This window comes from Cryptomeria japonica, chromosome 4, assembly GCF_030272615.1.
Source record: "Cryptomeria japonica chromosome 4, Sugi_1.0, whole genome shotgun sequence".
Lineage (NCBI taxonomy): Eukaryota > Viridiplantae > Streptophyta > Pinopsida > Cupressales > Cupressaceae > Cryptomeria > Cryptomeria japonica.
This window is the reverse complement of record NC_081408.1, coordinates 521043316-521070357: the sequence shown is the minus strand read 5'-3', so window position 1 is coordinate 521070357 and position 27042 is coordinate 521043316. Positions and strand designations below refer to the sequence as shown.

The following is a 27042-nucleotide window of genomic DNA, read 5'->3' as shown; positions in this document are numbered from 1 at the left end:
ACTCGGCTAGAGGAAATAAGGTGAAAATGAAGAGCCAAGTGCAGTGGTGAATGCCAAATCACTTTCTAAGTTTTTGGAGGGGTACAAGGAGTTGGGACAAAGTTTCCAATTCAATGAGGAGCCTTGAAAATATTATTTGATGCACAAACCCCAACTTGACCAGTCACTGCCACCTGGAAGGCCTAGAAACCCTTCAAAACCCTCATTTTGGGGTTAGCACATTTAATGGTGGGTTAAGAAGCCAAAACCAAAAAAGTATCTTGAGGTTAGATGAACCATTGAAAAAAAACTAAACTTATTTGGGGGTCTTTGGGATCGTTTTCACCCAAGCCCTAAAAAATTGGTTTTAGGAGGCCTAATTGGGGCTAATTCCTTGTAGTCCTTTTCTCAGCAAGATTTTGAAATCGGTAAGAAACCTAATGATTGCATACCTCAAATGGACCCTAAATTCATTCAAAACTTTTTAGAAGACACCTCCACACCTCTACATCATCTCACAATAATAGGAGGTCAATTTGACAACTTGAAGCCAAGAAGCCATAATTGAGCACATGGGAAGCAATGTAAATTGGTAGGGTTCCTAGCCAAAACACCTAAAGAAAACACCTTAGAGTGATCAAGAATCAATCCCTAGAAGAGATTGAGGAGGACTTGGAGGTCTAGAGAGAAACTAGGCCTAGTGAGTTGGTGGAATTGAGCAACACCGACTTGCTGAAGTGTTGAACAAACTAGGTGAACCCCATCGAATTGGTATCAGAGCCTATAAGATTTGGGCTAGGTGAGTAGATGTCCTCAGTGGAATCTATAGGGGATAACAAAATGGTGACCAATGCAGAGTTGGAAAAGAAAGTGGATGATCAGGAGGAAAAGAATAGACTCCTAAAAGAGAAGTTGCTAGAATTGGAGAGTAAGCTTGGAGAGGTGGAAATTTCCTAAGGGAAGGGAAGGGTAAGGAAGTGTTAGAGATATAAAAGGTGCTTGAACCTAATCCTATCCTAGAGCAAGAACCTTTCCTGAAGGCATTGAAGGCCTTAAGTGTCAAATCACTAGAAGGATTTCCATTGTTCACTAGTAAGATGGAGGAAAAAGTAGTCCTAGAATGGATAGAAGGCATGGACAACCATTTTGAATGTGAAGGAATAGTTGAAGCCCAAAGAGTCAATGTAGCTAGGTCAAGGATGAGAGGAGCTACCCTCACATGGTGGAAATTTGTACAAGATGAAAGGAAGAAAATGGGCAAAGCACCCATCTCTTCTTGGAAAGGGATGTTAGTCAAAATCAAAGAAGTCGATCTCCCTAATGACTATGAAGTACAAATCCATAGGAAGAGGCAAAACCTAAGACAAAAAGACCTTGATGTCAGTAGCTATACGGAGGAGTTTCACAAAATTAGCCTTAGATCTCATGTGGTGGAAGAAGAGAGTGTCAAGGTTGCTAGGTACCTTAATGGTCTATGGTGGAACATTCAAGAAGAAATCAGTCTAATGAGCCCAAAAATAGTCCATCAAACCTATCAACTTGCCCTTAAGGTGGAGGAAAAACTAAAAAAGAAGACATGACTCAAGTAGCAATAGGGGCAGAGGTAAAGGAAGAGACAATAGAGGCCATAGGGTAGGCTTTGGAGGAAGAAGTTCTGAACAAAGGACACAAGGAGAGTCTAAACTCACTAAGCAGCAAGATAGTGGTAGTAGTAAAGGAGGATTCAATAGAGGAAGGGGATCCAATAGTGGTCTTAGAGGAAGATCCAGTGGACAAGGTAGAGGTTCCTCATATTTTGCAACAATGAAGTGTTACCATTGTAACCAACTTGGTCATCCAACATATAGGTGTCTAGAAAAGGGATCATTATCACATGGTGGTGAAAGAAGAGTGAGCTATCTTCAAGAAGAGTCTTCAAGTAGCAAGACTTCAAAGGTTTCCTTAGAGTCAGAGGTAGGTGAAAACTTGATGATAAGGAGAACTTTGATCAAAGAACCGGTCAGAGAAGAGCCAAGCCAAAGAAGGTCCTTATTTAGGATCAAATGCAAGATTATGGTAAAAGTGTGCAAAGTGATCATTGATTTAGGGTCTACAGACAATATTGTGTCAGAAGAGGCAGTGAGTAAGCTCAAATTGAAAAGGATACCTCACAACAATCCTTATAGAGTCACTTGGTTGAACAAAGGCCAACATATCCTAGTCAATGAGAAAGCATGGGTGGTTTTTACCATTGGGAGGTATAAGGACAAAGTGTTATGTGATGTCCTACCCATGGATGCATGTCATCTCCTATTAGGAAGACCATGGCAATTTGATAGACAAGGTGTCCATGATGGAGCCAAGAATGCATACTCATTCAAGAAAGATGGAGTCACATTCAAGATTTAGTCTATCCTTGAAGAAGGTGAAAAGAGGGCAGAAGGTCCTAATGTTCTTTTGGTGAGTGAAAAATGATTCTTAAAGACACTTGAGGAAGGTGAAGGTATAGGATTTACACTTGTGATGAAGCCCAAAGAGGAAGACAAGAAAGAGCAGCCAAATTTGCCAATAGAGGTGCAAGATTTGTTGAAGAAATTCAAAGGTATAGTAAGTGAAGGACATCCAACCACCTTACCTCCTAAAAGAACCATAAGCCATCAAACAGACATCATTCCTGGAGCATCCTTGCCTAATAAAGCAGCTTGTAAAATGACTCCCCAACAAAATATTGAGATCGCCAAGCAAATCCAAGAGCTCTTAGACCAAGGTCTAATTAGGAAAAGCATTAGCCCTTGTGTTGTCCCTACCGTGTTAGCACCAAAGAAAGGTGGTACTTGGAGATTGTGTACTGATTCTAGAGCCATAAATAGGATCACCATCAGATATAGGTTCCCTATTCCTAGAATAGAAGACCTAATGGATTATTTAGGGGAAGCCAAGTACTTTACCAAGATTGACCTTAAAAGTGGATATCACCAAATTAGGATTAAGGAGGGTGATGAATGGAAAACTGCATTTAAGACTACTAAAGGTCTTTATGAGTGGTTTGTAATGCCATTTGGCCTATCCAATTCTCCAAGCACCTTCATGAGACTCATGAATGAGGTGATGAAGGAATTGATAGGTAAATTTGTGGTGGTATATCTTGATGTTATTCTCATTTTTTGTAAAGATAGGGAAGATCATATTAATCATTTGCAAGATGTATTATGAAGATTGTATGATGAAAATCTAACCATGAACTTGGACAAGTGTGAGTTTGTTAAGTAGGAGTTGGTTTACCTTGGGTTTGTGTTGTCTCAAGGAAACCTCAAGATGGATCCCAGCAAGGTTGAAGCCATTGTAAATTGGCCTACTCCTAAGTCAGCAACAAAGGTGAGAAGCTTCCATGGACTACCTTAGTACTACAGGAAGTTTATTAGGCAGTTCAGTACTATATGTGCACCAATGTTAGACACCATTAGAGGAGGAATAAAGGCAAAGTTTCAGTGGGGTGAAGAAGCAAACAAAGGTTTTGAAACCTTGAAGGAGAAGATAGCTACTCAACCAGTGCTAGTGTTGCCTAGTTTTGAGAAACTTTTCATTGTAGAATGTGATGCAAGCAATGTTGCAGTAGGTGTTGTCCTAAGCCAAGAAGAAAGACCAGTAGCTTTCCATAGTGAGAAGCTAAGTGATGCCAAGAGGAAATACTCCTCTTATTATCTTGAGTTGTATTCTTTAGTGCAGGCATTGAGGAAGTGGAGACACTATCTCCTCCCTAAAGAATTTGTAGTCTATACGAACAACCAAGCATTGAGTTTCCTAAACTCATAAGACAAACTCAATCATAAACATATGAAATGGGTGGAGTATATGTAGGCCTATACATTCACCATTAAGCACAAGAAAGGGCAGTTGAACTGGGTAGTTGATGCATTAAGTAGGAGACTTTTGATAGTCAAAGAAATCCAATTGAGAAGCATAGATGTTGACAGTTTTAAAGAATTGTACCCAGAGGATGAAGAATTCTCAAATGCCTATAAGGTGTGTAAGGAGTATCAAAATCACATCCATAGTGAGTATTCTGATTTTACTTTGCAAAATGGGCTATTATTCAAAGGTGGGCAGATTTATGTGCCTAGAGGATCAATGAGAGAAAACCTTATTCAAGAGAAGCATAATGGTAGACTTAGTGGACATTTTAGAGTCAATAAGACTCAAGAGTTGGTTCAGAGGTATTATTATTGGCCAAGGATGAATCAAGAATTGAAGAAGTAAGTGGAGACTTGCATAGTTTGCCAAAAGGCCAAGGGTAATTCTACAAATGTTGGTTTATACCAACCTCTTCCCATACCAAATAGACCTTGGGAATGTATTAGCATGGACTTTGTAGTAGGTTTACCAAGGACAAAGCAGGGATATGATAGCATTTATGTCATTCTGGATAGATTTAGCAAAATGGCTCACTTTGTGCCTTGCAAGACTACTCATGATGCATGCCAAATTGCTCAATTGTTCTTCAAAGAGGTAGTGAGGATACATGGTTTACCCATGAGCATTGTTTCAAATAGGGACTCAAAGTTCATGAGTCATTTTTGGAAGACACTATGGCAAAAGCTTGGCACCAACCTCTCTTTTGGATCAGCTTACCATCCTCAAACAGATGGGCAAACCAAAGTGGTGAATAGAAGCATGGGAAACTTGTTAAGGTGCCTTACTAAGAAATATGGTCAGACATGGGATCAAGTACTCTCACAAGCTGAATATGCATATAATGACACCATGAATAGGACTACCGGCAAGAGCCCTTTTGAAGTGGTCTATGGTGTGCACCCAAGAGGCATTTTGGAGTTGAGAGACTTAGGAAGTGCAACAAATAGAAGTGGATATGTAGAGGACTTTTCTCATTCAATGAAGGAGGCCCATGAATCAGTTAAGCAAGCATTGATGGAGAATACAAGCAAACTCAAACAAAAAGTTGATGAAAGAAGGAAGAAACTACAATTTCAAGTAGGAGAACTTGTCATGGTGCACCTAAACAAAGAAAGGCTACAGCAAGGAGTGCCAAACAAGTTACAAATGAGGAGGATAGGTCCATGTGCCATTCTAGCCAAGTATGGAGAAAATGCATACAAGGTGGATCTACCTAGTGACATAGGATTGTCACTGGTTTCCAACATAAAAGACTTAGTTGCATACAAGGGACCAATTCAAGGTTTAGATTGCAATCAATCAGAGGTATCAGATGATGTTAACAACCTTTAGTTACCAGCCAAACCAATTCCAAAGGCCGAGAAGGTGTTGAGCTCAAGGATCGCCAACAAGACAAGGCATCAAGCCTATTGGGAGTACCTAATCAAATGGTAGGGCATAGATGATGTTGAAGATACATGGTTACTTGAGATAGAGTTTAAGAAGCTAGGAATTGATTAGAATCTCCCAAGGAGGTGACATGATCTTCTTTTGTTTGGGAGAATGGTGTAGGAGCACCTAGGACTTAGACTATCTAGTTTTTTTTAATTTTGGTTTGTAGTAACCCTATCCAAGTTAGTAGTGAATAAGGACTCTAGAAGGGTCAAAGAGGTAGTATTTTGAGTCAATGTAGGCCTAGGTTGAGTTCATTCTTCTTAGTTTGCATTTTTGTGTAAATAATGGATTTAAGTAGGTAATTGACCTTCTTGATGGTCAAAGATGTCAAAACTTTGTGTAGGTATTAGGGAGGGTTAAATTAGTCTTAAAAATGTATTAAAATTCATGTGTGATGACTTATAATAGGTCTTATAGGTTGAGAAGACCAAAATGTGAAAAATTGAAAAGTTGCAAAAACTTGTCATGACAAATTTTGTCCTAAATTGGTTAGCGATGGAGTTAGGGATTGTTCAATGCCCTAGAATGTCTCCACAGATGGGAAAGATATAATTACCCTCTCTTTCATGGTTACCAAGGTTGGATAATGTGTCATGTAAGTTCAACAATCTAAAACTACTCATTTTCATACTAGTTAGTAACATTTTGGCTTGATTTTACTCATTTTATAATTGAATATGGATTGAATCCATTGATCCATAAATGGATTGAGTTTATCTTGTGTGTTATTGTGTTTTTTATTTAATTTAGAGCTTTATAGATACTATTCATTAGTGTTTTCTTTCTTTAGTTTGCAAACAACCAGTTTTGGCTTGTAAATAGTAGTTTTTTTCTAAATATGGTTGCCCCATGACTTCCACACGTGCTTCCATCATGGCTTGTTGGGACATGAAGGTAAACCACCTGTACAGTGTACATATGTAGGGTAAATTATTGGAGAAGAGTTTAAGAATGACTGTCACCTTGTTCTAAGCGAGTCCAGGAGCAAACCGGCTAGAGGAAATAAGGTGAAAATGAAGAGCCAAGTGCAACGGTGAATGCCAAATCACTTTCTAATTTTTTGGAGGGGTCCAAGGAGTTAGGAAATAGTTTCCAATGCAAGGAGGAGCCTTGAAAAGATCATTTGATGCACAAACCCCAACCTGACCAGTCAGTGCCTCCTAGAAGGCCTAGAAACCCTTCAAAACCCTCATTTTGGGGTTAGCACATTGAATGGTGGGTTAAGAAGCCAAAACCAAAAAAATATCTTGAGGTTAGATGAACCATTGAAGAAAAACCAAACTTTTTTGGGGGTCTTTTGAATCATTTTCACCCAAGCCGTAAAAAATCGGTTTTAGGAATTGGGGCAAATTCCTTGTAGCCCTTTTCTAGGCAAGATTTTGAAATTGGTAAGAAACCTAATGACTGAAAACCTCAAATAGACCCTAAATTCATTCAAAACATTTTAGAAGACACCTCCACACCTCTGCATCATCTCAAAATGATAGGAGGTCAATTTGACAACTTGAAGCCAAGAAGCCATAATTGAGCACATGGGAAGCATTATAAATTGGTAGGGTTCCTAGCCAAAACACCTGAAGCAAACACCTTAGAGTGATCAAGAATCAAGCCCTAGAAGAGATTGAGAAGGACTTGGAGGTCTAGAGAGCAACTAGGCCTAGTGAGTTGGTGGAATTGAGCAACACCAACTTGGTGAAGTGTTGAGCAAACTAGGTGAACCCCATCACCTAAGGACCCCATACGACCCCTTTTAAAGTCCTAGTAGGTACAACATACGTATTAGGACACCATGTGGCCCCATATAGTGTCCTAAGGGATCTTATGGGCTCCTAAGAGGCCACACATGTGTGACTCCTTAGGACCCCATATGACCCCTTTTAAGTTCCTAGTAGGTAAAAAATACCCCTTAGGACACCATATGACCTTATAGGGTCATATAGTGTCCTAAGCAATCATATTGGCTCCTAAGGGAAAACACATGTGTGACCCGTAGGGACCCCATATGACCTCTTTTAAAGTCATAATTGGTACAACATACCCCCTAGTACATGGACAACCCCTTAATACATCCAAGGACATATTTTGACCCCTTTTATCATCTTAGCATGTATAACATAAAATCCCATACAACACCATAAGACCTCTTAAGATCCCCTAGGACTGTAATGACACCTTGTGACCTCTAATGATCCCTACTAACCTCATTTGACCCTGTAGGATCATATAGTGTCATAAGGGGTCATATGGTGTTGTTAGGGGTCATATTGGGTCCTTAGGGGTGACACATGTGTAGCCCCCATGGATCCCATATGACCCCTTAGGATACAATATGAACTGATTGGATCATATAGTGTCCTATGGGGTCAAGTGTAGTCTTAAGGGGCCATACCTGTGTTATATCATATGTGTGACTCCTTAGGACCCCATATGACCCCTTTTAAAGTCCTAGTAGGTATAACATACCCCCTAGGACACCATATGACCCGATAGGATCATATAGCATCCTAAGTGGTCATATGGGGTCCTAAAGGGCCACACATGTGTGACCCCTTAGGACCCCATATGACCCCTTTCAAATTCCTAGTAGGTACAGCATACCCCCTAGTACATACTAGGAGTTATAAAGACCTGAATGACCCCTTAATTTTAATTATTAAAAAAGTACAAAAACTACAAATAATTACAAAAATCTTAGAAATAAACCTTAATACAATCTAAATAATATTTAGTTTAATATAACATAAAAAAATTGAAGCCTTATAATATTAGATATTTATTTAAATGAAATAAATAATTTAATATAACATACTAGTAAACAATTGAAGCCTTGTACCAAAATCTTAAAAAAAATTGAAAATCTTAGTCGCTTTATATCAAAAATATAATTTTTATTTGCAAAAAAAAATTATTTAATTCAAAAATGAATTATATTATTTCACAAACCTTTATTTCTCGTATTTAAAAAAAAAATCATCATTTGTATGGGTTTGAAGAGCCATGGTCGCTCAAACGAACAGTTGCGTTGACCACTAAGGATCTAACCAAAAGAGTTCCTACAGAAAGCATTTCGGTTAGAACCCTTCCGACTAGAACATCCTAAGTGGCATCCTAAGTGGCAGTCACATCACCAAATTTGATAAATTTCTAAAACTTTTGACTTTTGCAACAAAATTCTACAAGTATTCAATTTATTAAAAAACTAAAAAATACCCTTTTGTAGAGATCGAAGTCAAGAATATACTCATATAATTTTTATGATGTTTTGATTAGATTTAATATATATTATTTAAAAAAAACTACAAGTAGGTATTCTAATGTTCGATAAGAGGTTGGTTTGAAAAACAAAAAAAATATTGAATCACCTCAAAAAAAAATTGAAAAAAATATTGTTCACTAGAGAAGAGAGTCTTCTCGAAAAGGGTTATTTTTCTTTTATTATCAAAAATAAAATTAACAAAATGTGGTGGGAGATAAAAACTGTTGAATTCAGGTATGTTCAACTTTAAAATGTTATAACGAAGAAAATATACATCAAAAATTAATTTTTTTTGTTTTTATGCACTATATATACATATGTCATCTATTAAGGATATCAAAATCAGAAAAAAAAATAAGCTGATTTATATTTTGTTTTTTGGTCGGAACTAAACCCCCTAATTTTCAGCATTTTTTAGCAATAAAAAAATTGACTTTAAAAGTAAAAAAAAAATATCAATCATTGACAATTTTTTTAAAAAGAATAATAGACTCAAACTTCATCAAATTCCACACATTTCATCAATTTACATCATCTTCAAATTCAAAATGAAAATGCCATTTTTATGGCATCCAAATTGAACAGTTATTGTTGTGTTAACCTTTTTCCTTTATAAAAGTGTGACACAGGTTTGTACTTTTACCCATCAGTTAAACTGGAAACTAAAATATATCAAGGGAAAACTAAAATAATGGAACAAGAGCCATTTCAAGAATATATTCCAAGAAAATATTTACATAGAAAAAGAATTATCATGTCTGAATGAATTAATAATTGGAAAAGGAATAGGTGTAGAGGAATATGAAAAGGAAAAGACATTAAAAGTAGACTTATTTGAAATAGTGGCAAGGGAAGAATGGTTCTAGAGACAAAAATCTAGGGAGATCAAGATTAGAGAAGAAGATAGAAACACAAAACTTTTCCACAAGATATCAATAGAAAACAAGGACAAAAGTAGATATGTTGATATACTCAGAGAGGATGGATTGAAACCTCAAACCTTGGGGGAAGCAAATGAGGAGGCTATTAGATTTTTTGAAGGAATTCTCAACAAGGTATCTCGTTTGGAAAAGAATGCCAAATAATAGTTCCTAGATGCAATTCTTAAACTTGTGACAAATGAGAAGAACAAAGAATTATTCCAGAAGATAACAAAAGAAGAGGTGAAAAAAGTAGTATTTCAAATGAATTCGGAGAAGGCCCCGAGGCCTGATAGATTCCTAGCTAGTTTCTTTCAATGCTTTTGGGAAATAATAGGGGATGATATCTTTAAGGCAGTAGAGGACTCAAGCAAGAAGAAAACCATTCTTGGGGCAATTAATCATACATTTTTTGCGCTGATAACAAAGAAGAAAATGATTGAAACAATGGATCATTTAAGACCAATTGCTCTATGTAATACAACATATAAAATAATCTCTAAAATTATTGTAAACAAACTAAAACTTATGCTAAGGTCCATTATAGTGGAAGAAAAAATTGCATTTTATCTAGGAAAATCTATTGTGGAAAGCAATATTATTCCCCATGAAGTGGTTCAATCAATAAGAAAGACAAGACAAGCCATCATGATTCTCAAATTAGACATCATGAAGGCATATGATTCAGTGGATAGAGATTTCTTACAGGAAATATTATTAAAATTAGGATTTAACAAGGACTATATTGAAGGGTTCATGGAAAGGATAGTGATGATCCAACTATTATTTTGAAAATAAGAGATCCTCCAAGAGGGTCAATGGTATGGAACTACATATTGGAATGTAAAGAAATTATCACTAGGTATGTAACTTGGGAAATTGGTGATGGGAGTAATGTTTCCTTTTGGTTTGACTCATGGAATAATCATAAAAGTTTTTACAATATTCCCAATATGGATGAAATAAAAAGGGAAACTATGAGAATTTGGGGACTAAAAATGAAAGACCATGGACACATGATAAAGGATGATATTAGGACTTGGCAATGGAAATCTTTGGATAATTTAGAAGCTCCAAGACATCAAAAATAATTATTAAAAGACATTTTAAAAGAGAGGATTGTGGTGTCATCTCAAGAACTGGATAGGATTAGATGGTGTGGCTCTAAATCAGGAAGCTACAAACTCAAGTTAGGTTATTGAATTAAAGAAGTAGCTATGATCAAAGTTGAATTGTTGGTTAAAATTTTGTAGAACAAACAATGTCTTCCACAAGATAGAGTATTTGCATGGTTGTCTATTCAAGGAAAGGTTCTTACACAAGATTGTTTATAAAAATTGAGATTTCAAGGTGCAAATAGATGTGTTATTTGTAAAAATAACATTGAAAATGCAAATCATATTGTTTTAGATTGCTCATATGCAAGGAAGTGTTGGGAGCATTTTTAGAGTAAATTGGAGCTTCAATGTCCTAAACCCCAAAGTCTCTTGAACTAGTTTAAAATATGAAATGGAGTATGTAAGAAGGGGACCTTTGCTAATCTTTGGAAAATAATCCCTTCAACAGTGATCTGGGAAATATGGAAAGAAAGAAATTGGAAAATCTTCCAAGATAAGGAAATGTCAGAGAAATTTCTTATTCAGAAGATAGAAGACCAAGTAGTAGACCTAGTTAATATAGATGCGAGAAATCAATTTGCAAAAAACATGATCTTTACTCTATGGGATAATGAGATGATGAGGATATTTAAATTTTTAATAGTTCCCAAAATCTAGGTGGAGAAAGGGGTAAGGCTTCTAAGATAGATAGAAATAAAATCAAGTTGTCTCACCCCAAGCTAGATGGATTAAAATTAATTATGATGGGGTTGTTGGAGGCAACCCAGGTGTTGGAGGCATAGGTTGCATTGCTAGATATGATGCAAGAAAAAATAATACCGAAGAGTCAGAAGCTATAGCTGATTCAACAAACAATATTGCAGAAATCAGGGATACTTTGTCTAGGCTATAACTGGATCATAAACTAGGCATGAGGAAGATCCATTTGGAAGGAGACTCTTAGATCATAATTAATGCTATCAAGAAAAATTGCTCTCACAATTGGATGTTGGCCAAATGGTTTTATCTGATTTATAGTATAAGTTTTAATAAATGTGGTTGAAAGATCCAACTGATGCTTGGCCTGATGGTTATCAACCACCACAAATGCATGATGAGATCTCCCTACATCACCAACTATAGGCTCTAAAATTGTTGGCTTTAGAATAAACATCTCTATAGACCTCTAAGGACAATGAGATGCAATACATCCATGCTAACCATAAGAGAAATAACCTCCTCTACTAAAGCCTCTGCTAACTGGAGGTGCACTTTATTGTTGAACACTACCTGTGCTAGAATTTTCCTAAAATATTTGTGCCAACTTCGAAGGGATAGGCCACCTATCATGTTGCCTACTCTGATCCCTAACTCACTGAGATTACTGAGGTCTAGCACCATGAGAAACATTCTGACTCTAAAAATATTTCTTCTGAAATCATTGACTACTTTTGGAAGATGGAGGATAACACCTAGAAAATCGTAAAGCCTACAGCTACGCACCTCTCACAACTAACCTTGAAGTTGGAGCACTAACTTTCTACACATATAGCATACCTTTGAAAGCCAAAGTAAAATTCTCCTCAACCAAGTGTGGCTTCTCCATAATAACATGCATAGTCTTGGGTTCAAAGACCCGAACTCCACTACTGATACGGTCATTAAGACCTCTAACAAAATATTGCACCAAAATAACCTCATAATCCACTATCCCAATGTATTGCTTAAATTCAAAGAACTTATACTCATACTACTCTATTATCATGGATAACTGCCTCAAATCATAAAACTCATCAACCTTCCTCTACCTCCAAAGATCTGGCAAGAAACAAACATGAAACCGCTCAAGGAATAACTCCCATGAAACTCTCACAATATCCAAATGCAGTTTCTTCTCCTCCATACACCACAAAGTAGAAGAAAAAATGTGAAGATGCATGACATCACACCTAGCCTTGGTGATACTAGTATACGGATGCATAAAAAAACACCTACCCAAGTCCAAGAGCCAAGTCTCCACGTCCATACTGCTACCTAATCCATCATAAGTAGGAGCTCAAACCCTAAGAAGATCTCTCATATAACCTGCTAAAACTACATCCTGGTCAGGAATTTCATCCATTCTCCTCCGAGGTGAACATGAACACTCTCTCTCATTCTCCTGATACTTAGGTCTATCCACCTATCTAGAATTATAGGACTCCTATTGATTCTTCTCGTGTTTTGACCCTAAACAATCAAGAAGCTCTTGAAGAACATTAACCAACTATGGAATCCCATTACCACCATGTTGATCCTATTGTTGCTACTCATGGCGAGTCTCTTTAGAGATCTTGGGATGAGGATTCTTTCATCCCCATACGATCACCACGTCCATGACATCTAACTCTATCAAGAATCTTGTCTAAGAAAGATGCAAAGGAACTATAAGATAGAATATAGGGCAACTAATGCAAGGAAAGCAACTAGCAGAGATAACTAACTACATGACTAGCCCAAGCTATAATGCTACTACACATAGTGGGCTTATACAAAACTAGAGTACCTAGTGTATGAAAATGGGCTCTACTACCAAATGTAATGCTCGCCAAAATACCCTATATAAATATAATTAACTAACATGCAAATAGAGATAATAATTTTAAAAAAATATACTCTAATACAACATACAAGGATAACATAGATAGTACAACATTATCTAACATCATAAGATCATAATATGCAAGTAGAAATAAACAACATCTCATCTATTTTATTTCCTAGGGTATCTCAATGTCATTACTTAAGTAACAACATCATAAACATAGTTCCACACCATATCTAATTTACATTTATCCTATAATCATTCCATCTAGGACCATATTAAGATACTCTTTTACATTACCTTAATACATATACAATACAACCCCATTCATTCCTAATTATAGGTTCATTTTAAATCACCAAATCAAATGTTCCTAATTCCTTTTTTCTTAAACACCCATCTATTATCATCAATTCTTATTAACATTATCTATAACACATCCATTTCCTTTTCCTTAATTATGAAGATTCATAGAACCCAATATATCACCATATACATATGTCATAAACATGGAACAAGTACAATTAAGATGAACGTCTTTCCAAATAAGAACATACATTCAATCCTTTCAAACCAATCCCACAACATAGTGTCATTAACCGAGTATCCAATTCTTTACTTTTACAAGTGATCAATATCCCAAAATACAACATAGAATAAACAATAAATACAACCACATACTCTATTACAATAATCATAATCACAATACTAGTTACATTAGTTCCCATTACTCATGAATACAATAACAATTTACATCAAATTACATAGTGCTCACTCTAAGAATATATCTATCTCACAAAATTACCAATATAAATCCCACATGAAACATATTACATCAATTTTCTCCAAGAATCCATCCATAGCCGAAGAGATAAGGAATCCATAACCACACATAAGAACATCCAATGAAGAACATCCCAATGGAAAAAGGATTCAAACCACCCAACCATGTGTAACTAATAAGGAACCACCCTTGTTCTAAGAGATGACACAAGGTCCCACACACACTCTAGACCTAGGCTAACACCTAGAAACTAAAGGAACTCAACAAGACAACCATAAATGAAAAGAAACCACATAGACCATAATCCAAGATACATCACAAGGATAAAATAAAAAATAAAAAATTTCAAAGGCATAGCACAACCATGGCATAAGGAACAAGGAAATGTAGGGGAGAGACTCATCACATTCTACCCTCACAAAGAAGGGCGATTCACACCCCCGATAGACATGCAGAGCCATCTCTACCTATGTGAGAATCAAGGGACTTCGTCTTGCAATCTCTATGACCTTCCCAAACTCATCCTGAGTCATCCCTCAAGGGATATGAGATGGAGCATGCATCAAAAATTAATTTATTATCTTGATTAGATGAATCCTATTTACCTAACCCATCTAATTAATTATTAATGTTATCACTTGATTACATAGTGAAAACTTTCATGAGCTCCTAGTAGTCTAGACCCACAAGAATCCTTACAAGGAACCTCTTGGTGTCCTATTCTCATGTGACCTTGTCCAACACATGAAATCCCACTCCCCCTAACCATGTTACAAGACCTTAGGGTATACACAATGCACAAACAACAATAACAAAAATAAGGAGGCTCAACAACTATATAACAATAATCACATGAAACATCTGCCAATGAATATAAAGCCATATGCCAAATCATATAAATTAACCAAGAGACTCAAGGCAAATATACAATCATGATAAAGGTATGATCCTTTTTTCTCAGCCAACAATAACATAAGCATCCTCAACAAGGCAACATCATCTTGTCGGAAACATAAAGATATACAAATGCTCAAGCAAGGCAATTTACATCTTGCTAAGTCACAAAAAGCCAACATAATCAATTGAAAATCATAATAGATTAATTACATTAACTCAAAAATCACAAGGGGATAAAAAAGCAGCATCTGGTACATAAGACAGATCCAAAAAATCAACTCAAAAAGACCAAAACAATCAAATACAAAAGATAGAGCGAAACAATGGATTTGTAAAATCATACAACACATATGCTAACTGTTGTAGTGCATATAACCCTCAGTTTAGTTCATACAACATTAACACTAGCAGATATATCCCTCAGGTTAGTGCGTTTACTAACTCTTGCAACACATACAACACCAACACTAGGGCATGTAACACTTAGGTTAGCACATATACTAACTCCTGCAGCACATACAACATAAATACTGGCACATATAACCCTCATGTTAGAACATATACTAATTCCTCTAGGGCATACACCATAAACACTAGTGCATATAACATATTTTAGCACAAATTCTAAACACGATAGCACATTTAATCCACTTAGCACATATAACAAAATAACTAAAGAAACAAAAGGCAAAATTTATGACGAGGCCCAAAAAATATATAAGAATAAATATGATGCACAAAACCAATTCAAGTAGGGCTCGATAAGAAATGTGAACCAAAAGAATAAGAAAAAAAATACAATACTAAGCCAAACATAGCAAGCAATTTCTGAATAATAATATGCAAAGAACATATGGCAATACACAAAAGCTGAAGCAAGAGCTTTACATGGCAACAACAGATAAATTCCATACAACATTTTGGTTCTTGAATATGTCTATGTACAAAATCTATATAAATATTTGTATTGCAATATTAATTTTTTTCCCATTCCCACAGATAAGCTTTCATATACAAGCTTTTGAAATGAAAGAGTGGAGAGGAATAAAAATATCCAACCTAGTGAAAGAAGATAATGGGCAATGAAAATCCAATTAAGAGCAAATCCAATTCCAAGCTCCCAAATACAAGCTAGCAATCAAAATCCAAATCTTCCACAGTTCATAAATTATTCCCCCAAGCCAACCCATGACAATGCTTAGGAACTCATATAAATAGATTTCATATAAACTATGGAAATATGTTGGCCAAATCAAAATAATAAAAAATATAATATTTTACACCAACCATTCCCAAAATCAAGGTAAACACATTATAAATAATATTATTTAATTTATCCAAATATTTTCACGAATCACAAAATAGGGCAAGTAGAGTAAATGATAATCAAATAACCCAAGAGTAAAGCAAATAAGAAAGGTCTGATAATTAAATAATCAAATGGGTAATATAAAGCCAATAATAATTGAATCACTAAGCTCAATAATATAGAGCCAATAATAATTAAGCAATTAATAAATAGTAATGAATCTAATAAATCAAATGCCCAACTAAATAAATATTCCAATAAACCTTGAACCATCAAATAATAATAATAAAACACCAATAAATATAAATTCATAAAACATTAAAAATAACAATAATAAATCCCCTTCTTCTCTAAAAAATAGCCTAGCGAATAATGCCAAAAATAGTGACAACCCTATCTTGCATGAGGGGTTAATCATGCTCATCATGGAATATGCCAAATATCATGGGGTTAAACCCTCCTCAGTTGTCAAAACCCCCAATTCTTCGACCAACCCCAATGTAAAAATTGTGTATGACATGAAGATGGAGGAAGAGGGGTCTGGTATGCCTATGGACTTGCAGGAACTCAATGCCACAAAAGATCTGGACTACTAGATGAGATGAGATATAAGTAAGTATAAAATCCCTAACCCCAATTTATAGGGTTCTGGCCTACTGAGTACGAAAAATTCCAAATTAGGAAAACCAAGGGAAGTCAATGGAAAGGAGAAGGAAATAAAGCTTGACATCCCCATTAACGTTGAACGGGGAGAATAGGGGGACACTCAAAAAGACTAGTTTTGATATTCTCCTTAATAATTATATTAAAAGCCACGAAAATTTCTTTCTTTGGGTCAACAAGGAGATCAACATGCCAAAGGAAGGAATAAAGGGCATTATTGACACTTTTTCTATGACACCCATGCCAAGAAAAACTGTCAAACTTATCCGAATGACACAGAAACTTTCAAAAGATGTTAAGATCATGAAAATGGATCATAAAACAAGGATTGGTCAGTTGGAAATAAGATTGGAAGAGATTAAGGGAAACTTGATGAATCTGGTTGATATTAGTAGGAAAGCCATGAATAATAGCATTGTGGGTCTTAAAAAGGTCAATGCGATGACTGCAGACCAAAGAGCCCAATCCATGACTAGTATCCCATCCTCAAACACCAAATAAAAGAAGAAAATCCAGGAGCCAAACTTGCAAGGTATGGGATCTCAGACCACTACTAGCCCCTATAAAAGGACGAGGATGAGGAACTAGGAGAAGAGTACCTCCAGGTTCATCATGGAAGAGATTGAGGACATCAACAAGAGTATGATCCAAAAGAACTAGAAGATGATGTAATCTCTACTTTTTTTATTTTTTTCTGTTAGAGAATTTTGTGTTTTTGTTGTGTGGGCGAGGCACCTATTTTTGTGGCTATTTTTCCATTATATTTAGACTGGTTAGCAACTGTTTAATTTTTGTATTTCTCTCTCACTTTGGGTTTCGGGTCCCTGTAAAACCCGTTTATCTTAATAAAAAACAATAATAATCACTAATAAAATATTAATATCATCCAATAATTTATTTCAATACTTAATAATCTATGTTATTCAATTAATTATTAATTGATAAATAATCATGGCTCACAAGACAATTTTACATAGGGTTGAACGACATACCACATAATGTAGAAAGATAGCTCACACCAATACACTAACAGACAAGGGTGTAAACTTAAGCCTAGAGTGTATAGAAGGAACTCATGTCACCTTCAATCAACTTGCCATTGGGATTAAGACATGCTCAAACCCGTGAGACCAAGTGGAGTCGATGTCTAGCACCTACAATCCCACATCCACCAATATCCATGAGACAACATATACAATAGCATATATCATAAATAATCAGACAATTGAAGTGAATTGTAACATCATATCATGCCCGTAATGGGTGATATGACATTGTCTCTATCATGAATACAGTCGTAATGCAATCATAACATTCATAGCATCAACTCATCCAATATAATCATGAAATAGGATTAGTATCAATAAAACATCATCATAACAACATAAGTAATATAATCTGCCCATAAACAATGAGTGCATATAGATTATCAAATGTGAGTCCATCTATGATAGTAATCCAAGACATAACATTGTCCATATGAACCACAATGTATCATATGCCATAATAGAGATGTCTAGCACAAGCCATAAGTATCTGAGATATAAATGAATCCATAAGTACCAATCATATTACCATCTAAGAGTCTAAGAAAGTCTACCGATGTGCAAAACAAAAGATGAACCACGAAAGGGCACTATAGGTTCTATCTAATAGTTCATGTGCCTTGTCTATGCTATACATTTTGCATACATATCTGCCAGAGAATAACAAAAAAAAATCCCCTCTCTGTTATGTCTTGATGGATGTCCAAACTTTGTTTTAAAGTTTTGATTTTTGTACAAGTTAGTCAAATGCTAGCAAAAGTAATGAAATTTGGCTTTATGCTTGTCAGTTGTAACTTCTTGTGACAATATTCCCTGAGATCACATTTCTTTCAGACATTTTTGTCAAACAGTTCATAGGCCATGCTTCCACATTTTGCATTCATATTTGCTATGGTCATTACAACCACATCATCTGGTGAAATTCCTATATTCCTACGATTCAATGGATGTCTGTACTTTGTTCCAAGTCTTAAAAATTGGTGTGGCAACGATGTAAATAAAACTCCAAAGCTCTGATGTACCCAAGCATAGTAATCATACATGCTGCAAATACACTCCAAGCTTTGAAGTTTCATGTTCTAGCAGCTTGTCCATTTTGGATTTCTAATGCACAACCCATTCTAATATGGAGAGAAGCCACAAGATTATTAGGAAACACTGAGTTTAGCACAAATTATAAAATTTAGTATTGATATTACTTCACACACAAAGATAAGTACATTGCTCCAATTTATTGACTTGAATGGAAAGATCTAGAAACAAAGACAAGTATCCATTTGCTGGAAAAAGGGAAAGTTTTGGAAACTAAGAGAAGTTTCCAGCAATGCTAAAAAATTCTTATCTACAACTAAATTAGAAAGTTTCTTAACTCTTATGATAAACATTATCTCCAACACCCCCCATAATGTTTATCTAGAGAGGATAGCTAAAAAAATTTATTGGATAGCAACTTCCTTGAGATGTAACAAGCTTTTGATTTTGACAAACTTTACATTAGGCAATGCTTTTGTAAATATATCAGGAATTTGATCTTCAATTCCACAAAATTGTAGCTCCACCACTTCATTTTCAATCAAGTCACGAACAAAGTGATGATGAACTTCTATATTCTTAGACCTGCCATGATATATTGGACTTTTAGCGAGTTTGATAGTAATTTGTTTATCACAAAATATAGTAGTTGGAAAATCTTGCTGATGATCTGTTTCTTGAACTAGTCTCCTAAGCCATAAAGCTTCTTGAGATGCTTTTGATGAGACAATATAGTCTGCCTCTGTAGATGATATTGATATTGCTAATTGTTTCTTGCTAGTCCAAGAAATTGGTCCTGATCCAAGATGAAAGATGTAGCATGAGGTTGACTTTCTATCATCAATATCACCTGCATAGTCAGAGTTTGTATATCCAACCAAAGTGGGTTCTCCTCTATACTTGTATTCAATCCCAAGCTTGTAAGTACATTTAAATTACTTTAATATTTTTTTAGCTACTTTCCAATGCTCAATGTGTAGATCTGCCATGTACCTGGATACAATCCCAACTACATATGCAATATCTGGTCTAGTTATGTTAAGATACAAGAGACTTGTAGAAATTTTTCTATACAATTTTCCATCCACCTTCTTTTTAGTAGAGTTAGTACTTAACTTTAATCCCACTTCACATGGTGTATTAGATGGTTTACAATCACTCATATTAAATTTTCTTAATATATCAAGTGCATGTTTAGTTTGAGAAAGCATGATCCTTCCTTATTCTTGCCAACTTGCATGCCCAAAAAATAATGCATTAATCCTAGATCTGTTTTTTCAAAAGCTTCTTTGAGTTGATCTTTGGTATCTTTAATACACTTTATGTGATCTCCTATAATAATTAAATCATCCACATAGAGTACAATAATAACAATTTTACCATCATTTTTCTTTGCATACACATCTGGATCAGATTTGCTTCTTGTAAATCATGCTTTCCTAAAGTATTCATTTATTTTGGAGTACAATACTCGTGTAGCTTGTTTAAGATCATATAGAGATTTTTTCAATCTACACACTAGATGTCCTTTACCAACTTTAACAAATCCTGGTGGTTGTTGCATATAGATTTCTTTTTTCAAATCACCATTTAAAAATGCACTTGTTACATCCATTTGAAAAATTTCCCATCTAAATTTTGCAGCTAGAGCAACTGTTGTATGAATGGAAGTCTTCTTAGCAACTGCAGCAAAGGTTTCAGTGTAATCAATACCTTCTTGTGAGAATCTTCTAGCCACTAGCCTTGCCTTGTGTTTTTCAATAACTCCATCTATAGTGAACTTTGTTCTATAGGTCCATTTGCCACTGACCACATTTTTTCGTTCTGAAAGTGTTGTCAATTCCCAAGTTCCATTTTTCATTAAAGAGTTGTACTCATCTTGCATAGTTGCTTCCCATTCATCTTTTCCTTTTGCTTCCTCATATGTACTTGGAGTGTCAACCAAGTTCCAACCTGCAAGATTCAAAACAACACACGTCTACAAAATCTATAGACTATTTCCTAAGATTTAATTATGCTCTGATACCGTATTAGAAAACAGAAACTTTATCACAAATTATAAAATTTTATATTGATATTACTTCACACACAAAGAAAAGTACATTGCTCCAATTTATAGACTTGAATGAAAAGATCTAGAAACAAAGAGAAGTTTACATATTGTGGAAAAAAAGAAAGATCTAGAAACAAAGGAAAGTTTCCATATATTCACTAAATATATATTTAAATAATATTTAAAAAATTCCATTAAAATAAATATAGGTATAGCAAACTAGATCACGAAAGTCTAGTCAATAGAAAGAACTCTTTATTTTAATTGACTGAGAAGCTGAAAATAACCACCTAATGGAAGTGTATGAACAGATTTTTACCTGCCAAATGGAAAGAGTAGTAACTTCGGAAAGTAATCAGTTTTTATGGGCACACACAACTGCCTAAACAGAGGCATATTCTACTACCAGCGTAGATGGAGGAGAAAGTAAGTCGACTACTCTTCGCATGGATGGCCTCTCTCTTGGCGACGGTCGAGTGCAGAGGAGGGAAATCTCTATCACTTTCTCCATTTCATCTCTACATTTTTCATAATCATTTGCCAGCTCCGCATCTATTAAATCCAGGACTACGTGGCCATCTTTTTTTCTCATGATAGCAGCCCATTCAGCCAAACCTCTGGTTTCTCCTCCTCCTCCTTCCTCATCCACGATGGCTGCTTTGGCGGTAACAAGCTCTAGCAGCACAACTCCAAAGCTGAACACATCTTGCTTCGTGGAATGCCTAACTCCGTAGCCGCATTCTACAGTAAAGCATTTTACGACCCACAAATATTTATTAAAATTAAAAACCTTCAAACTGAAAAAGAAAAATCCAAAAGATTCCATAGAGATAAATCCAAGTGCATAAATTATGTGCACCTGGAGCCATATAACCATGAGTGCCAACGTACAGGGATGAGCAACTGCTTTGGCCTTCTGAATAGAGGAATTTCGCAAGGCCGAAGTCAGCTACATGTGCTACGTGTTCATCATCCAGCAAAATGTTGGCCGATTTAAGGTCACGGTGTACGATTGGAGGAGTGCAGTCGTGGTGCAAATATTTCAGAGCCTGCGCCTCTCCCAACGCTATATTCCATCGAAACTCCAACCCCAGTTTCTGAGATTTTAGTGCTTCCCTCAAAGAACCCTTTGCCATGTATTGGAAAAGCAGAATGTCCATGTTGATGCTGTCCCCAGACACGAACCCAAGAAAACGAACAATGTTTCTGTGGCGGACGAATTTGAGGGCATCTATCTCTCGCATAAAACTACTTCTCCCTTCCTCCTGCAATCTCAAGACCTTTGCAGCTATTACGAAGCCGTTTTCAGCTTCCGTCAGAAGAACCTTGTACACTCTGCTAAAGCTACCAGACCCAATTAAATATTTATCACTGAATTCTTCCGTGGCGTTTAAAATTTCTTGATATGTAATCCTGTGCTTGTAACCTGCAGCAATGTCCACCTCCACTATGCTGAGAGATTCATCGCTTGTATCCTCCTCTTTATTTGATTCTTCATCTTGTGCAATTGGCTCTCTCCGGTAATATACAAGGGCTATTATTACGAGGGTAATAGTAGCCAATCCGGCAATAACAATTCCTGCCACACCGCCTCTCACTAAACTTTTGTCGTTGCTACTACTATTTCTACTTTCCAAGCAGGGATTGGAAGTGGGTGGACCGCACAGACCGTCGTTACCATCAAAGGCGCCCTTAGAGAAAGATTTCAGAGCTGGAATTTGGCCCGTGAATCGATTGAAAGAAAAATTGACTTTGGAAAGAAGTACTAACCTTGACAAGGCCTGTGGAATCTGACCAGATAGTTGGTTGTGGGAGACGTCTATTAATGCAAGCAGCAGCAGATTTCCAATCGCCGGCGTAAGAAAACCAGAGAGCTGATTGTGGGAGATGTCTAATGATTCAAGAAGAGGCAGATTTCCTATCTCCGGTGGAAGAGACCCAGATAGTCTGTTCCTACTGAGATCCAATCCAGTTGACAGATGCACTAGCTTCCCTATTTCCCTTGGAATCGATTTCTCACGGCGGTTTCGAGACAGATCTAATTCTATCAAACTCGAACAATCTCCCAGAGATGCTGGAATACTTCCACTCAAATTGTTGAAACTTAACTTTAAGGTGAGCAGCTCAGAAAAATTGGCGCCGAGATGTTGAGGAATAGCACTTTCAAGTGAGTTGCGGCTGAGATCTAGACCTTCTAATCTCATGAGGCTTCCGACTTGGGAAGGAATATTTCCAATGAGATTGTTAATACTCAAATTGAGCCTCCCCAGGTTTCTGAGATCCCCAATTTCAGGAGGAATAGGTCCACTTAAGTAGTTCCCACAAAGAATAAGATTAGTGAGGTTCTTGAGTTGGCCTATCTCCCCAGGTATTTCTCCATCAAGCCTGTCGAAGGACAGCTCCAGGTAATCCAGACCAGACAATTTTGAGATATCTGAAGGAATGTGGCCTGTGAAGTGGTTATTTTGCAGCCGAACTCTTTCCAATGAAATACAATCCTTCAAAAGCAAGGAGATATTTCCTACCAGAAGATTGTCGAAAAGAGTGAGAACCCTTAGTTGCTTAGCCCTACATATTCCAGGAGGAAATTCCCCGCTTAGTCGATTGGAATACGCATCCAAAATCTCCAAATCGCTGAAACTTCCTCGGGAAGCAGGCAACTGACCCTCCAATCTGTTGCTACTAATGGAGATTTTAACCAAATTTGGAAGAGTACCCATCGCTTCCGGCAGTGTTCCGCTCAACTGGTTTTTTTGGAAATTTAATAATTGTAAGTTTGTAAGATTTCCCAACAAAGCAGGAACCCTGCCAGAAATACTATTACTGTGAAGGCTTAGAAAACTCAGATTTTTCAACCTACCGACTTCTTCCGGTAAACTTCCAACAAGATTGTTAGAAGACACGTCTATATCTTGTAACATTGACATGTTGCCCAATTCAGCGGGAAGAAGCCCTGAAAGAAGATTCTTGTACAACCATAAAGTTTGGAGGCGTCTGAGAAGGCCAAACTCTGTTGGAATGGGACCTTCTATATTGTTTTCAAAAACAGAAAACACTAGCAGAGCCCTGCAATTCCCAACAGTTGGAGGGATAAAACCATTCAATTGGATATCAAAAAGATATAGCTCTTCCAACCATTGCAATTTGCCGATTTCCCTTGGAATTGTGCCTTTCAGATTGGACGAGGCAAAGCTGACATACTTAAGCTTTGAGCAGTTAGTAATTTCAGGTGGTAAGGAACTAGAAAAGCGGTTATTGCCTACTTTTAAAAATTGAAGATTACCAAGCTTACCAAGAGATGCAGGCACTGGTCCAGAAAGACTGTTAGAATATAAATGAAGCTCAGACAGATTGGACAACTCCGCAAGCTCTGGAAGAATGAAACCGCAGATATTATTTGAGCTGAGGTCGAGAAAAGTAAGTAGGCTGCAGTTGATCAGGGTTGACGGGATGACACCACTGAAAAAATTACTTGAGAGATTAAGGTGCTGAAGGCGTGTGCAGTTTCCCAATTCAGGAGGAACATGTCTATATAATCTGTTGCCAGATAGGTCCACCGTCCAACTTCTCCAACCGGCTAAGCTCCCCAATTATGGAAGAAAGATGGCCAGATAGGTTGCGGGTGGGCAGAATGATTGAAATAACGTTACGTGATGTTGATGTTGATATGCAATTGATGCCATCCCACTTACAGAAATCAGATGAAGCGGAATTGTTGGACCAGTCTGAGAGAAAATCTCTACCTCCATCACCCTGTAGCGACTCTTTTATCTTTAAAAGTATGTCTCCTTCTGAAAGTCCATAGGCACTAGTAATCAGCGAAGCTATTCCAGAGAAACACAAAAATAGAGTGATTGAAGAGACAAACATAACGCCCAACTTGGGGAAACTGGTGGCTGAAAACATCATCAATATTTTAGGAATGAAAAGAATCACAACAGTAGGCCCCGAACTATGGCTTAGAACCGGGTTTTAAGGGGGGCTGAGGATCTATAATTTCTGTAGCGATTGGTTTACATTAATATTAGGAGATGGTTTATTTCTTTTTAAATGTGTTATCCTCTGGTATTAATTTTTTTGAAAAAATTCTAAATAATCTATAGAACAAAATTTTCAAGGCGCTCACCGTATCTTGCGGCACGTTATAATGAAATTGTCTGTTAATCTAGAAGCCCTCTCACAACGTGTAGAGCCGACATTTGTTAAAATTTCCTCTTTTCAAAGGTCAATAAACTGCTGTCTACGGCCTGTAGACTACAGTGATTGTACCATGACCTTAGTCTTCGCGTGACTACATTTTGTCTTCAAAAAATTTCTAGAATAGAGAAAAGTAATTGATCGTCAGTTTAAACGTAAAGTATTTAATAAATTTCATTGCGACGTGTTTGAACGGTTGAAGCACTTGATGAAGTCATAAGTTTTCCCATAATAAATTTCAAGGTGGATTTCTAGATGATGTAAACAATCATATAATTGAATATTAAACCATCTACTGCCATCTAACCTTTAATAATAGGTTAATAATTGGGGCAATATATAACTAACTAGCCTATATATCTAGAAATATATATAAAAAAAGCCGAGAGATATCTAGGCTTTCATTTATTAATTTATTAATTTTAAGTTAAATTTTTAAATGAAAGCCTCGATATCTCTCAACTTTTTTTATATATATTTTTATATATATAGGCTAGTAGCATCCGTAGGCGCAATTGTAAAGAAATTAAATTATAAAATATAAATTAATTTACTTTATTTTCAAGCAATAAAATTAAGTTTTTGAAATAGTACAATATTATCTAGAGTCTTTCCTCTCTTTCTTCCTAATTCCCTTTTGTTATCGGTCTTGATTTCACAAATATACATTACATTTTTTAGGGTTATGACTCTTCAATTTGTTCAGTGCAACTCTACATTTAATTAACTATGATTAAAATATTTAATTTTAATCACTTTAACCTTTAGACTTCAAAAAATAACACTCTTCCTGTGCTAGCAATCCTCATGCTTGTATTTTTTACGGAAATTGGCTCCATGATTTGGATACTTCTTTAATCACTCTTTAATTTGTATTTTTTAGACTGAGCTCTGCCATGTGGCACCTCTTGGTTCGCTTGGAATCCACCTGGACCCACCACCAAACCCTGGCTCTTCTTTGTCGCTGGATCGCGATGGGTAATCATCGAGCTATTTTTCATTGCGGTCCAGCGACAGCTGTCAGATTACAGGTCAACCGCTCGATCTTTAGGGTCCTTGGTTACTTAGCCACCTCCACTTCACCGTCTGCACTAACTGTCTGCTTTAGTTGCCTGCCCTAGCCCGCCGCTAGTGGTTTGTCGCTGGATCACGATGATTAAGGGTCACGCAACTTTCCATTGTGGTATCACGACAACAGTTGGATCATCTCCAACCTGCTCACCCGTTAATTTGCTTGCAGACCCCTGCCATGTGTCACTTCCTAATTTGCCTGCACATCAGCTGGGCGCCACCTAATATTGAGCTAGGCCCGCCACTGGACCTAGGTCCACCAAGTGGCACTTCTTGGTTTGCGCAAAATCCACCTGGACGCCACCTGACCTCCCACCTGTCAGCCACCTCAATACCGCCGGACCCACCGTTGGACCTTGGTTCTTCTTTGTCACTGGGTCACGATTGGTTATCATCGAGCTAATTCTCATTGTGGATCAACGACCACTGTCGATCTTCCTTGGACCTTCTCGAACTTTACTTTTGAGCCCTGCCATGTGTCTTCTTCTGCATGGCGCATGGATCCACCTATTCGCCACGTCATCTACCACTTCACTACTGTCGGACCCACCACTGGACCTAGGCTCTTCTTTGTCACTGATCCGCAATGGGTAACCAGTGAGTACTTTCCCATCATGGTACAACGCCCACAGTCGATCTTCCTCCAATCTGCTCGCTCTTTATCTCATTCTTTACTACACATGCTTTGTCATTGATCCGCGCAGAGTAACCAGCAAGCATCTTCCCATTGTGGATCAACAACCACCGTTGGATCATCTACCCAATCATCAAAACTACCCGACTCGCTCTGCCACATGGCACCTCCTGGTTCACTCGGAATCCATCTAGG

General features: G+C 36.7%; 1 protein-coding gene across 1 annotated transcript; it reads right to left on the bottom strand.

Annotated features, from left to right (window-relative positions):
- Window positions 1-20321: 20321 nt before the first annotated feature.
- Window positions 20322-26608, bottom strand: LOC131040793 (probable leucine-rich repeat receptor-like protein kinase At5g63930). Its single transcript, XM_057973749.2, has 6 exons — window positions 26507-26608; window positions 26048-26132; window positions 24638-24769; window positions 21805-24522; window positions 21468-21686; window positions 20322-20845 (listed from the first exon to the last, which is right to left on the bottom strand). Exons 1-6 carry the CDS (start codon window positions 26606-26608, stop codon window positions 20322-20324), a joined length of 3780 nt encoding a protein of 1259 aa, XP_057829732.2.
- Window positions 26609-27042: the final 434 nt, after the last annotated feature.